This window comes from Centropristis striata, chromosome 20 (assembly GCF_030273125.1).
Source record: "Centropristis striata isolate RG_2023a ecotype Rhode Island chromosome 20, C.striata_1.0, whole genome shotgun sequence".
NCBI classification, from domain to species: Eukaryota; Metazoa; Chordata; class Actinopteri; order Perciformes; family Serranidae; genus Centropristis; species Centropristis striata.
Window position 1 is genome coordinate 27,109,168 of NC_081536.1, and position 15,698 is coordinate 27,124,865.

Sequence of the window (15,698 nt, forward strand, 5' to 3'; positions counted from 1 at the left end):
GCAACATGCATGCCTTGGTGAGCTGGTTTAATCCTGCGTGATTTTTTTTTTTTTTTGGTCAATGTCAGCCAGAGGTTAACCTGGTTATAGAATGATTGCCTCAGCCCGGCTGCAGCCGTCGTTATTTATCTCACTTCACTCCACAAGCCCCGGAGATTGAGTTGAAGTACAGAGCCTGTATTTAGACTTTATTTAAAAAGATTGGTGGTGGCCACCGACAGACCGCTCCAGTCAGCCCTGTGTTCACCGATGGCCAGCTGGATCAATACAACACAATTGAGTTTTCCAATCTGTGGTCTTTGTGAACGCAGCCATAGCACTTACAGGGTGATCGCCTCTGATGAAGTCTTCATCAGGATCTATTGACAGATTCATTTGAGCAGCCTCCTTCCACCCTCACTACACTGTAAAGTAATGGGACACAAAACCCTCTTTAAAAAGTTTTCTGGCAGCTGATGGACAGGTCGAACCAGCAGAGCTTTCTCGTTCCCTCACAAGTTAACACTGATTTTTGTTTTGCTTAATTCAGAAGTTTATTAGAGCCCGAGCACCGACCGTTGAAAGGACCTTTTTGAAACTGAAGGTATTATTATTGTGGTTTTTATTTGGCCTTTGAATGCATATTTTAGGGACAATAGGTGCTTGAAAAGTCATTAGAATGGCACCTCAATGAAACATTTTTACGTTATGGGTCATTCTGAATATTAGAATGCTATTTTTTTGTATTTTTCGCCAAAACCCTGGAACAAACTCCAAGAGATTTAACCCATCGGCTTCTAATTTGGTCAGTTCAACATCCACTCATAAACATGATTTATACTTTTATGTACTCCTCTCAGCTGGTTGACCAGATCCACCAAATCAAATGTGGTCAGAAAATCGCTATAACTTTGAGAATGCTTTATTGAGAGTTCTCATTAAGCGGTGTTGCCATGGCAATGCGTCAAATTTCAGTATTTCACCATGAAACAGGAAGAATCTGCACTAAATTTCTCTTGCCTCATAAGAGTCTGGCCGTGAGGTCACATGCATGGCAATATTGACCAGTGCTAAGTAGTGAACATAGTGGACACTGTAGGTGGTGTTAAATTTGTCAATATGTCATTTGCAGTGCCACATACCGCAAGAAACGTCTGCCTCATGCATGTAGAAATTCACAGCTGTGTGCAGCTTTCATGTTCAAATGATATCTTTCATAAAAAACAGTGTTTATTTTTTTGTGCAGTTTGTGTTAAATTTACACTTGGTGTCACCCTTCACCCTTTGAACCAAAGCTGCTGCTACAACAACTTAAATAAAACGCCAGATGTCAAAATATTAAATAAAGCAGCAAGCAAGATAATTGCTTTTGAAAGCGAGGCATAAAAGTAACCTGGCGGCCGATAAAGGGACTGTGTAAATTTTCAAATTATTTCATATTTGATCTCTAAACAAGCTGCAGGGGTATTGGATATCACACGCTAATGCACGGCAGTCACATGTGCACTTTTGGAAATTGGTTGGAGGCTCTCCTAGGCGCTTTTGATGTCCAAGTTGTTTTTTTCTTGTCTGGAGTGGAGCTGCTCTTAAGAAAGCCATAATCCTCACGGTATTGCTGTGGCAAGCAGTCTTCTGGCACAACATTTCACAGCAGCATGCGTGACTCTACTAATTTTCTCTGTTGTTGTTTTACCTGTTTTTTATTTTTGCGTCCCCCCTCTTGACCCCCTTTCTCTCTGAATGCTCCAAAGAAAGAGAGAGACTAGGGGAGATTGGCCAGAGGTGGTTTCCCAGAGTGGAATGCCCAGCGAAGCTCCCTTCTCTGGGAACTAATTACAGAGGAAGGTCTAGTGCATCTCGCACTGCAGCTGGATTTAATAAACTGTAGCATTGAATTGGTGGCACTTCTTGACACTTATCTTGATGATTATGGTTTGCTTCTGACATATGCTATTTTACTCTGGTCAGTTACCTAAAGGTTAATTATTTGAGTTTATTATTTTTTAAAATACTTTTTTTCAGGGTATCCGTGGGGTCTTTAAACGTCTTAAAACGTCTAACATCCAATAATTTGAATTTAAGGCCTTAAAATGTCTAAATTTCTCTTAAAATGTCATAAAATGTCTTAAATACGATTCGAAAGGTCGTATTAACGTTACTTTAATGTAAAACAAATGCATTAACTTCAGTCTTTTAAATGTTTAGATTTTTGAGGATGCCATAACATGACTAGAAAACAGAACTAAGTACCTATGCAGCCGGTCAGAATTTGAGATGTGAATAAATGTATATACTTTGCAAGTAATTCTGGGCGTCCAATCTTCCTTCATGTCTTTTGTACTTTTTTTGCCATTATGGATGTGAAATGGGTCTTAAATGGTTTTCATTATGGTCTTAAAAAAGTCTTAAAGAGTCTTAAATTCGATTAGTTGAAACCTGCAGAGACCCTGTTTTTTATTCAATTCATTATGTATTAAGGATATTAACACAAGTCTATATCCTCAAGTTGGGAACCTGCCTTTTAAAATATAGTATATTTGGAATGATTCATAATGAAATTAAATTAATGAACTTTTATTTTATTTATTATGGTTATAGAACCAACAGGAAAGAAAAGAGAAGTGTGCCTGTAGCAGCGTCCTTACAGTTAATTAACACAGACCTACAGTGTGACTCTTGTTCAGGTCGCTTTTCCCTTCAACTGTATAGACTCTAAAATGCTTCCATTTGCTAGCTTTGAAGCCAGGAGGGGTCATATTGTATCCATCTGTAGTTAGTCATGCTCAGCCATTCTCACCAAAACTCAAGCAGGAGCCCATCTCAGAGCGTAAACACAACGCACATGTATGTCTGTTACGTTTCGCCATCCAATTGGTTCAGCTGTAAGGAACAAAAAACCCAAACTTTCAAAATTTTAAACGTCCAATTGTTGACTTTGGATGGCTTTGTTGAAAAATAATGAATGAATTCAAATTTATTATTAAAATTAAAATACTTAAACCATAATGGTGGGTGTATATGGTGGCTTTTCCCATGCTCAATCATGTCTCATAAGCTGTTCCAACAATTTTTGGGTTGATACCATTTGATACAGATTTGGGGCTAAATTTTTAACCACTCGAGAATTGATAAAAATGGACAAAAAATCTTCAAAATAACACATGACCAAGTTGAGGAACATAATAGAAAAATCCATTCAATCCACAAATTCATTTTCTGGAGATTGAATGGCGAGCAAAAAAAACCCTTATCGTAAATATAGCGAGTAAAGCCAATAAAGCAGTTCGTCCTGCGAATGCTCTAGCTCTCTAGTTTTTTGTTATTAAGTTTCATGAGGCTGTGATTATCCTAGAGGTCACAGCAGCTCATTTTATACACTGAGCTCAAGTTTCAAGAAACGCTTTCCTGCAATGAAATGCTACTATGGGGACGAACATAATCACACATGAATAGCATTGGGCTCAACCAATCTGCAACAGTTATCCAGTCATACACAACTTGTGCAATTCCCTTTTGAAAATAGCTATGTCAATTTTTCCCTTGACAAAATGTAGTCTAACTATGGTGCCTCAACCCTCTAAATGACAAGATATCCCGACATGGTTGGCACTAATGGATTCTTTTTAGCTTTACATGATACCAATATCTTCACCGAACTTTGAAATTGAAGTTAAAAGGCTGTTAAAAGCATAAATATTGAGTATTGAGCAGCAGTGGAAACAAAACTACGGTCCTGATCAAAACACAAGAAGCGAGCCACACAACACAGTGGTGAGAAAGGCTCTGTTTCTAGGCAGGAATTTCAGCTATTAGCACAGTTACAAACGTCAGTGGGTTTTTGAATGAGGTTTTCTGGTTTCTGTCTCTATAAATAATTTGTGTGTGTGCTTCCTTGAGACTGTATGATCTGGTCAAAAGTGTCTCAGACATTATATTTTGTAATTTGTCGAAGTGTCTCCCATCTTGTAGAGTGTATTGTGTGTGACAGTCATAGCCTGATACGCAAATTCCATATATTCAAATGGTAAAAAGGAATTAGAATATGGTGTATAAAAGTACATTAACAGTTATATATTTCCATAATCTTATGTTTCCATGACTTACTGGTGTGTTTGTCTTTCTACTTTTTTTCAGAGCTGTCAGATGTTGAACCCAACATTTTTCTGAGGCCCTTCCTTGAAGTGGTCCGCTCTGAGGATACCACTGGACCAATCACAGGCCTTGCCCTTACTTCTGTCAACAAGTTTCTTTCCTATGGCCTTATAGGTAAGAAATGTTAACCAAATGAAAAGATCAGACACATTGCTAATGTTAAATTTTACTCTAAAAGGATGCTTATGTTTCAAAAGCACATGGCCCCACAACCCATTTGTGTATTACTTGAATCTGTTTGCCTTTCAATAATCTGTGACGTCCAATGTCTTGGTAACACAAAAACACTCTTGTACTACACACAACGATACTATTCTAATAGAGGACATTTTTGGGCTGATCACATCGAGGCTCATCTGCTCAACCAACGTGAGCTGGGACCTTTTCTCTTTTTTTTTTTTTTAAGCAGCAGACTTGTGTTGGTACGGATACACAAAGAAGGCCCCCTCAAAGTTACACACATGCTCATTTAAAAGAATTATATTCAACATGAAGTTACTTCATGCTTACCTGATAACATTTGTTGGATATTTACTTTATCCTCCAGTGGATAATGTGCAGCACTTTGTCACTGAACTTGTGTTTTCAAAGATTTTCCAAAAATGTTATACCTTGTAAAATAAGGGCATTTTTCTGAAACTAAAGTGTTTATATGTATGCTCAAAAACCCATTAACACCTTTTGAAATGAAGCCTACATATGTCTTCAGCTTTATTTCGTCATAAAGCAGCAGTAAGTTAAAGTCAGTTCAGTTAGTCTATCATCTGAACACTTTTAAAGTAGAGGTCCAAAGGTTTAGAATTTATTTAAGCAAGAATATGTGCCAAAAACATTCTATATTATGTGTTGTGGCCGACAAATCATATTCTACAGCCTTGAGAACAAAAATCTTTGTTTGGTAGGGACCCTCGCAAAAAAGAGAGAGAAATTAGACCATTATCATTTGTGTGCTTTTCAATTTAACATTGTGAATCATATCGCAACTGCAATATCAGTCAAAATTCAACATTTTTCATGTCAGATTTTGCAGCCCTACATGAAAGTGTGAAAGTTGTGAAGCTGCGTTTCAGTCAATGCTGCTGCTCATAGGCAGATCAGTCTACGAATGCCAGGAGTGTCTTTTTCTCATCATCAATGCAGAAGCTGACTTGTGCTGGCTTCCAGTCAGGACTGCCTGTCCTCATTAGCCTCATCATGGAAATCTGGCCCAGTGTCTACCAGTTGTTTTGTTAAGTGTGAAATGAGCATGCATCACCAGATGTTGGTCTAAGTAGCAGGGCTTGAGTCAATGTTACATTGCTTTGAAAACAACTGCAGCCATTGATAAACTAAATAAAAGCCTGAGCTAACAGGAACATGGCAAACTAGTAAAACATTTTTTTTTTTTACAATGTTTAAACAGAGCTTTAAAAGTTTAAACTGAAATGTCTTAAAACAAAATGTCATGCAGTTCTATCTGCCAAGGCTCACACAGATGCATACACAATATCTGTTCAAAGATCACCTCACAAATCGGCCCCCGAGTCCCAGAGCCTCTGTCTGTCACTCCAGACCTGACACCAGCTCCCTTAATCCCCACCACCCCCATCCTGACGCCATCGTACCACCACCGGCATATCATCAGCATTGTTCTGAGGGGTGCACAAGTGTGCCCGTACGGCACGCTCTCTCTCACTCTCCAGTTGTTGTAAAGACAAAGAAATATGACAGTATGTCGACAACTTTATTAACCCTGCCGCATTTCATCTCAGTTTGACTTCTGTTGCTCAAACAGTCATAGTCTCCAGCAGCCTGTTAACACACCCCCTCTTCTCTTGTTTATGCATCTAATTTTTCTGGTACTTTTGGTGGTTTTAAGACTATTGAAACCCAATCTAAAGAATGTGTCCGAGACTCTTAGAGGAGAGTAAAGACATCGTTTCTCATCAAAGCGTTGAATGACTGTGTAATATTTAGATTTTCAAGGAACATACAGTTCTAAGCAGTGGTTTTTCATTCGTTGTCTTAACTTCAAAATAATGCATTGCCTTCTAATGAATTTTCAAACAGTAATTCCTCTTGAATAACACTCATTTATTAATCTTCATTTCATTGTCCAGTGCCTGTTTTTGGTTTGTGTTTAATTTTATATGACCACAGTCATTGTATATTTTGTCTGGCAAAATGTCACACATATAAAAAATGAGTTATGTGTTTTAAAAATACAAATTAAGATGAACGCTACATTATCATCTCAGTGTCAGTTGCCACATTGTATCTCGGTATTTCCCCTGTTTGACACTTGTGCAAGTCAGTACATTCAATTCTATTAATAATGATAACAACATTAATTACAAACATTTTGATCATAAGACCATATCTTTTGATGCTCCAAGGGATTGTCTGAAGAATATACTGACATTATTTATCAACACATTGTTTTACCTTTAATCATAAGAGGGGTTAGGATATATAAAGGCAACCTTGCCTCCAGGAGAGCTGAAAAGATAGGAGTTGTAAATGGACAGATGGGACAACAACACTGGTCTTGTCAAGTACTGCCATCTGCTGGCAAGGACGAAATACAAAAGAAGTCCCCGTTTGTTTCTTTTTCATCTGGATTCATATTTTATTATTTTAACAATGTTACTTAGAAATGGGTTTGCATGAAACCTCACACTTAGACCAGTTTTATCTACCTGTAAGACGACATGATGCCACTACTTGATTGTTACACGTGCTGAATGATTCATGCTACCATTTTGTGTCCTGTAAGCTTTCAGCAAAGGATGGAGTGTTTTGATGTTCAGGGTCAGTTTAGCTGTGCAATTATTACACCATCACTCCTCTCTAAGCCTTTAGTGAGAACACCACCTTCAGCAGGCGGTGTGTCCCAGTTTATCCTGACTGTTGTACTGAATATGATCCCTCCTTGTATCTGCAACATGTCCTCTGCACCATCCTCTTTTTAATGCGTGTGCTTGTCTAGAGACCAAGAGAAAGGAAAAGGTACTCGTCTCCCACACACACACCCACTCATTTCACTCACCCATTTCATTTAGTTCAAAGTAATTTCTCTCAATCTGTGGCCTGAGGTCTACTGGCATGGAGGGAGCAGTGAACTAAGCCTCAGTGCTGACAGATATCCAGATCTCTGCTCTATCCTCTCTTTTCCCACTGCTCATCTCTACTCCCTTGTTCTTCCTTCATTCTCCCTCTTTTTTTTTCCTGCCCAGCGGAGTCAGCAAAGCCTCTCACTGTGCTGCTAGCAGCCGCATGGTCACTAGCCCACATAGGGCTCAGAGCGGGCTCAGCTGAGGCTTAAGCTGCAGCCACTGCCAGAAGAGATGAGCTTAGACTACAGCTGTAGCCTGCCTGTGACTTCAGTGTTGAATAAATAGTTATTCTTGATTAAAATGGCTGTTGTAATAAAAGAAAGAGGTAAATAATTGTCATGAGCAGCAACGTTACATGTAGTTCAACAAAGAAAAGAGCAACATCCAATCAAACACCTTCGATGGGAAAATTCCAAGGAAAGACTACAGTAATAATGACTTCAGAATTATCTTGACCTTTTTAAAATGTCCCTCATCCAGATCCCCAGTAGCTTTCTCTCTCAAGAGCTTTTCTTTGTAATAGTTGTGAGAGATGTGTAATAGCCTGATCAAAACCAGCACACGTCTATCAAAATGTTTGGCCGTAACTTGTTCTGTGTTGTCAGCTCTGATTATGGTTTTGTATTAAAAGTGCTGTACGTGACATTCAGAACATTAATGCTAACCCTAACTCTAACTCGGTCTGGCTGTGCATGCATCTGAGTGCCCAGTACATTAAAAAGTCACCAAGGGGTTCTGATCAAGTGTCCTTATGTGACGTGTTGGGAATGAGAATGGAAGCACTCCTGGCTCTGAAACATAGATGTTGGCTGAATGGCGTTTTTCAGCACTTTAATGATCTTGTACTTAAATTATTAGTTGAAAATTATAAAATGGGTAATATATTAAGCTACTTTATATACATGGAGTAAGTTGTTATGCAAATGTATATACTGTACATAACCACCTCAAACCTTGCCTTGTTCCTGGAATCATTTAGGGGAACTAACAACATGTTTGTTGTGTGGTCTTTGGAAGAGTAAATGAAAAAAAACAAGCCATCAAGACAACAAAATCATATCAATATATGCATTCCATGCATTTACTATTGTACCCTGACCGTGTAGCTAAAGATGGGAGTAGCACCGCCTGGCTGAAAGGTGATCTTGTGCTATTCAGAAGATGAACAGGTGAACAAACTCATTTTCTTCTCTGATGATGGAAAAAGCAGCACTCCCTTTGTTTGGTTTCTAAAGATGTATTGGCCCTTATGCAGAGTGCAGCTTGAGAGCTTTTTGTGTGTTGCTCTCTTTAAAATCAGCCCTTTCTGCTCGCTCTCAATCACGCCACATCTTTGATTTTTGTAACCAGAGTTTGATATTACTTAAACTGCTTTATGTGGCAGCTGGTTCAAACCCCTATTGACTTTGCCCACATACCCTCAGGCACACACACACTAATACTGAGCCTCTCCTTTTCTCAATGTTATTTTAACAATGCCCCCGCAACCCTCCCTTTGGACACCACTTGTATAGACTGTGTGCCAAGAGAAGGATTAGTGTTTTATATCACTTCTGACATTCTGCTGGATCCCCCTGTGGCTCCAGTTTCTGTGTCAGGACATTGGATGGTTTCAGCACAACTTTCATGCTTGTTGTCACCCTTGCCTCTGGAGGGACGTTGGCATTGCTCTGTCTCAATGGCCTCAACCACGCTTCTAATCAGTTTGCCATTAACAATTTCTGACTAATATGCTGTCAGCACTCCAGGTCTTTACAACAGCTGTTAATCACCAAAATGTACCAAACCTTTGCTAAGTGGTCAGTTCCCTAAGAACATAATTACAATTCATCTAATGTCTAGTAGTAATCACATGCTCAAACAAAAAGGTTCCGTATCACGGTAAACGCAGAGCTTGCCATCTTCTCCATTTATCAGATTCTTGATGTTGACAGCTTGCATTGTTGTTTTACTTGGAAAATCCTCATCTACACCTCCCTCCCTCCATCCTTCCGCTCCCCTCTCTTTCCCCCTGTGCTTATTAGTTAATGAATTGCTGCTCCTGAGGGCGATGGGAAAGGAAAACAGGCCGGCTCCAGGCAGAGAGCTGGCCAGCCGGTCGGGTTTCAAAAACACTGCCTCCTGTTGCTCTGACAGCCAATTTGTCCCAGCCTACCCCCAACAAAAGGCCACATCTGGTCATTAGATCCCAGGGTTTGAAGGACAATGCAGATAGGCCACACCACATTTGTCTAGTTTTTCTTATGCGCTAGGCTGTTGGAGCTGTGTTCTTGGTTGCTGAGTTTACGAAGCCTATATTTCCATTACCACTGAAATAATGAACGATGAATTATTTTGTACACATTTCCATGATCACTTAAGATTGTTTTGCCGTTAGTTCCCCAGTTTTACAGATGCAGACCATAGAGATATTTGCCTTTTCTCGATTTCAACGGGACTCGATGCCACTTGGCTTGTGGTGCTCAAAGTGCAGAGAAAAAAATTGTTTGAAAAAGTCTACAGCTGTCTACAGCTGTACCAAAGAGAGTACAAGAAGATCAAGGAACTTGGCTAAGTAAGGAGTTTTGTGCAGTCTGTGGGTCACAACAGCAGCTCTGTTCTGCTCTTTGCTGAGTTCAGTATATTATTATAATCAGCAAGCCATATAGTGTGGTGAGCTGTTATATATTTTATGCCAACATTTGAAAACAGCTCTCCTCCTGCATCGTTCCCCTCTTTGCTGTATGTCCCAGTTTCCAATGACACTGTCCGTAGCAGAAAATGCAGAAAATTTTCTTTCATGTTCAGACATTCTTTATTGAAAAATATAGAAGAGCAAAAAACATACAGCGTGTGCGTTCATGCAGAGGTTCATCACAGCTGGCTGACACAACAAACTGACGTAATCACGTACGTTAGCTCTGCTCCTAGAGCATCTTGGGAAATGAAGTCTTTTTTTTTAAATGTATATCCAAATCCATTAAATGAAATGTAGTCTATTTTAATCACATATTACACACATGAACTGTTTTTAATAATATTACTGTTAACTTATGTTTTAACTTGGATTAACTTTTTATTTTTATTTTATTCAGACAAATAAATTCTCAACACTGTCAGAGTGATTTTCATTAATAGTTTGTTGAGGTGGTGCTGCATGGGACTGTATTTTTGAGAAGTGTTTCTAAAATTCAGCTCCTCACGTATGTAAAACCCTGATTTCCAAAAAGTTGGTACACTGGGAAAAACATAATAAAAACAGAATGCTATGATTTGCGACCAACATTTAATTGAATACAGTACAAGACAAGATATGTTATGTTAAAACTGGGAAGTTTTGTAAAGTGAAGTGTTTTGTAAATATATGCACTCATTCTGTATTTGATGCATTCTGTTTTTATTTACATGTATCACAACTTCCCAACTTTTTGGGAAATCATCATCTTTTCTCCACCCCATTTGTAAATGGAGTAAAAAGATTTGAAGCGGTGTTCAGAATGATAATGGTACTCCAGTTCAACACAATTAAATGTATGAACTCAACATAGAACATATACTGAAGTTGGATTTAAACGTCGCTGACAATAACACTAAAATCTGCACATTATATGCTTTATAAAAGTAACATTTCCTTTCCTAAACTTTCCTTCCAGTGTTTTTCCTGTTTAGATCTCTCATTAATAAACTAATCAAGACTGAATTTTCTGAATCAGCTTTTGAGAAAATTGTGTTTCTTGTCTGTTTCCAGATGCTAATCATGAAGCGGCAGCAGAAGCCATTGAGAATATGGCAGACGCAGTCACACACGCCAGATTTGTGGGAACAGACCCTGCCAGCGATGAAGTCGTCCTAATGAAAATTCTACAGGTACAACAGTTTTACTGGCAGTAACTATATTGGCCTTCCACTGACCTGATTGAGCCAACCAATAACAGCATTTTCACTTAGTTTGTGAAAGATGCATGTCCATGTATTTGGAGGGAGGTTTTGGGGGTACTTCACCAAGAAAAGTATGTATTTTTCAATACAAAATATAAATTTCACTTAACATGACTATTCCCAAATCTGTGTACAACAATTTGGAAAAGCAAGAAAATATTGTTGAGCTCAGTTAGGACATTCCGACTATTATTTTTCTCCTTCATAACTTTCTTAATTTCAGAAATATTCCACATCTGCATTTTACTATTTTTCTCTATTCCAATGAATGGAGAATGTAGCAGAAATTTAACTATTAATGAATGACTCATTCATACTGTCAGCTAGAAACTAAATTCAAACATTTCTGGACATTTTTTAACACCACACACAAAATTCACACACTGTGTTCCTGAATGTGTGGAAAATGAAAGTCATAGGAGTTACGGTTTTTGATTGAGGTCAGCTGCTGCAAAAAAATGTAACACACTCAATTACTCAATCAGAAACAGACACAGACATAAACAAACACTTTCCTTACTGGTTTTACAGATTATAGCCCAATATTGATTTTCTTTGTTATATTTTTCAAGTAGTTATTCTGCATCAACAAAAAGCCAAACATGACTCATCACTTTCATTCGGCATCACAAGATCTCCATCAGTTAATCTCTGTTCATCATTGGTACATTTTGCTGTTATTGGGACCTCTTTCTCTACATACTACTACTGTGTTTTGTCACCACTTCTACTCAACCATGACTCAGCAGTTTTCTTACTAATTCAACTTTATCTTACCCTTTAAACCACCATTGCAGTGTAGCATCAGCTCTTAAATTGTATTATCCAACTTACAATTCATATTAGTTCCACCAAATCCCACATTTCCAACAGCATCAGCTGTTCAGCATCCAGCCACCATGCTCCAGTTAGTTTTGATACTCTCCACATTGATTTTACATACGCATGCAGTAACCATGCAAGCTTAAACGGCACAAGTAGAGCAGGACAAGATTGCTTAAACATAATGTTTCTATTATGTCAGTCTTCTGACAATATCATGCATGTTTTAAATCATACATATTTTGTACAGAAATAGACAAACAAAAGATTTTTACAATGGTAATCGCAGCAAAGGTTACATCTTATGATTTTAGTTACAAATATGTCTTAAGACTCCCAAAGTTTTCAAAGCGTTCATCATCTCTCTCTTTTTTTTTACTGTTCTATTGATTAGGCAATTGGTATAACAACAAGCAACAAGGTTGCAACTAGATATGACATCCTATGGGGCTTGCTGTAATATAACCTCCTCCAACTGGGTTACACAGTATGGGAAACCATCAGAGGTTTCAAGTTATTGCTTGGCAGGTAGGAAGACTCACCAAGATGAACACTGACCTGTGAGCTCCATTACCATCTGATACCATGTCGGTATAGAAGAAACCTTTGATGGAGGACATAATCCGGACAGTTAAAAGTTAAAGTCACTGCTTTGTGAATTATGTACCCAGTTTATGTTTCTATTTCATTAACTATGAAGAAGGGGCTTTATTTCTAACTCTAACCATAACCCTATTTGTAAGGAGGGTTTTGCTTATATATACATTGAGTAAGAAAAGGCAGAAAAAAAGCGTCCCTGTTTGTTAGAAATGTGTCATGTTCTTTAACAAAATATTTACACTGTGCACCAGCTATCAAAAATGGAGGAAAAAAAGTGCGTTCTGTATTTAGGATATCTAGTACTTTTATCTTGGAAGTAACTTCCAAAACAATTAAGATGGAAATAAAAAACACTTAAGTTATCATTATAGATTTCTCAGGTTTTTATGAGTCAGTTCACACTGATATTGGCAAATAAAAATAGCATTACTTTAGTGAGGAAGTGAGAATAACAAACAATGATAGGCTAACCAGGCATAAATCCCTTGGTTTTTTTTATTTATTTGAAAGCCGGACACCCATAATGTATGCATTCAAAAATAATGGCCCTTGGATAAACATAGTTTATGACCCCTATTTTATACAGTATTTACACTGTTTAAACAGGTGAAACCCAAACTGAATTGATTTCATAGATATGCAGTAGAGGGGTCCAAAAACCTGATCCATTTAACACCCTGACTATGAAAATAGAATCCTTTACTACAGTTAGTAAATAGGGACAGTAGGAAATACAAAACATTTCTGTTTCACAGTCAAGCTTTAATACACTGTTGCCAGATGACAATATGAATCACATTATATTCTCTACAGTATTGTGAAAGAGTATCAAACAGACAACATGCAGCTCTAACAAACATTTTACAACATAAACTGACAGGTGAAAGGCTTGAAGTTACTGTGTGAAACCTGGCCACAGTACAGTCCTCACAGCAGCTGCTGATGCTTTAGTGACTCAACGGTATGTTGTTAGTTATAGTTAATAAAATATCTACAAAAGTTAGTGTAGTTTATTGATAACACCCGTAATTCCACCTTCAGTTATGTTGTCATGATACAAGATAAAGTCTGTTTCAGCAAGGTGCCACATTACATTCGCTCCTACAGCCATCAGGCTGTCTCATTCTTCCAGAGTTACCAGACTAACTGGATTAAAGTAATTAATAATAAAGTAATTTTGATTGATTTGATTTGATGATATCAGGATTGGTCTGACATCACTAATGTGTTGTCACCATAACACATGGGGACAGCTACGACATTTATCACCACACTATTCATTTGTTTACTTATGTATTTATTAGCTGTTGTTGTTTTTTTACCTTTTAGAAATAATAACTTGACTCCATTTTCACAATGTATATTGGTTCATATCAGACTCTTGGCTCACACATCCTGAAAGTTACTATTAAGTGTTTACATTACATTGCTAAATACTCATATGCTAACTCTGTATTTCTTCACCACCTGTAGTGGCTTATGTATTTCTCCAGGGGGGCTATACCTGAATTGAAGCAAACTCAAAATTCATGTATGCATGCAGACAGCATGACATAAATAAAGTCTGAATGTCTGAATAGAAACCAAAATAAAATTAAAATGCTATCACATTGTTTTGCCATAAGACAGTAAGACCAAATGAATGCACATAAAGAGCATTATTTATGGCAATGTCACCTAGCAGTACTTTTGGGAAAAGGATACTTAAATCCAAGATTTTGCCATGACTCTCACAAATGTATCTAAGTTTTATCCATCATGGTACAGATTTAGCATGTGTGCATATTTTATATTCATCTTTATAGTCAATTCTAGCACTTTCTTGAGAAGTGACCTACTCATATTTTAGGCTCCTTTTTGTGCATCCACAGTGTCTCAATCAGGGATGTGGAGCTCTGTGTATATTTTCTGTGCTGCTTGGATAAAAAAAAATTGTCTCGCAGCACAAGCATTAGAATTGATACAGTTGCACTATCTGATTGGCTTCAACTTCATTATGTTGAATTATTTCTTAGATAAACTCGATTGAATAGACGTCAGTTTTTTGTACAGTAATATTAATCTGTGTTTCAGGTCCTGAGGACTTTGCTGCTGACACCAGTTGGAGCCCATCTGACCAATGAGTCTGTTTGTGAAATCATGCAGTCCTGCTTCAGGATCTGCTTTGAGATGCGCCTAAGTGGTGAGTTACGACAAAATCTCATCAACATCTATCGCTGATATGATAGTCATTTCTAGGCAGACTCACAAGTTGATTTTCGATTGTTTAACTTCAGTTGCAACATCATCAACCGGTAATACAAAAAGGCCTTAGCAACTCCTATGGATTGTATGCATTGTAAATAGTTTTTGGACCTTCTGGAAAACAGAAATTCCCAGCCTGGAGGTCCAGACCTCCAAATGGGTTGCAAGATAAATCGCTCGTAAATAAGGTTCATGACATAGCCAATGGGATAATCCAATCTGAAAAGTGAAAAATCTCTCAATAACTACTAAATGTAGTAAACCTGTCACAGGGTCGCACATATTACTTCATTTAAAGTGGACACCAAGTTTATTATAGTTAACGAAAACTAGAATTGAAAAAACATTTTCGTTAACTGAAATAAAAATAAAAACGATAACTAACTGAAACTGTATTTTTTGGTTACAAAACTAACTAAAACTACCTAAAATTATAGTGAAAATGTCTTTCGTTTTCGTCTTTGTCAACTTTTTTCATACGTAAACCTTTTTGGTTGATATGAAATCTACTTCATCTATCTGGTTTTATGACTCAATAAACTTATTGGGGCTGAGATGGATAAGACAAAGAAAATAAAGGCAACATTTATTGTGACCTTTTTTAATATGGAACCCAAGAAATACCTCATTACAAAAAAACTAATACTAAAACTAAGCATTTTCAACAAATAAACAAATAAATAAAACAAATTAAAACAAATTAAAACTAGCAAACTCACTCTAAAATGAATTAAAACTAACTGAATTTGAAAACAAAAAATCACAACGAAACTAAAACTAATGAAAAATCCAAAACTATTATAACCTTGGTGGACACAAGCTAAAGGTTGGGAAGCTGTCACACAGGACTGTGTTGTTAGAACCACTGCTGTTTGTTGAGATTGGCCT

At 37.5% G+C, this 15,698-nt stretch overlaps 1 protein-coding gene across 2 annotated transcripts in view; it reads left to right on the plus strand.

The window, feature by feature from the left end:
- gbf1 (golgi brefeldin A resistant guanine nucleotide exchange factor 1) overlaps positions 1-15,698 on the plus strand; it is a 101,425-nt gene that overhangs the window by 42,283 nt on the left and 43,444 nt on the right. For both annotated transcript variants that reach the window (XM_059358842.1, XM_059358843.1), the window contains exons 4-6: positions 4,114-4,245; positions 10,954-11,072; positions 14,640-14,748. In XM_059358842.1, coding sequence (XP_059214825.1) covers positions 4,114-4,245; positions 10,954-11,072; positions 14,640-14,748 — 360 coding nt within the window. The remainder of the gene's footprint in view (positions 1-4,113; positions 4,246-10,953; positions 11,073-14,639; positions 14,749-15,698) is intronic.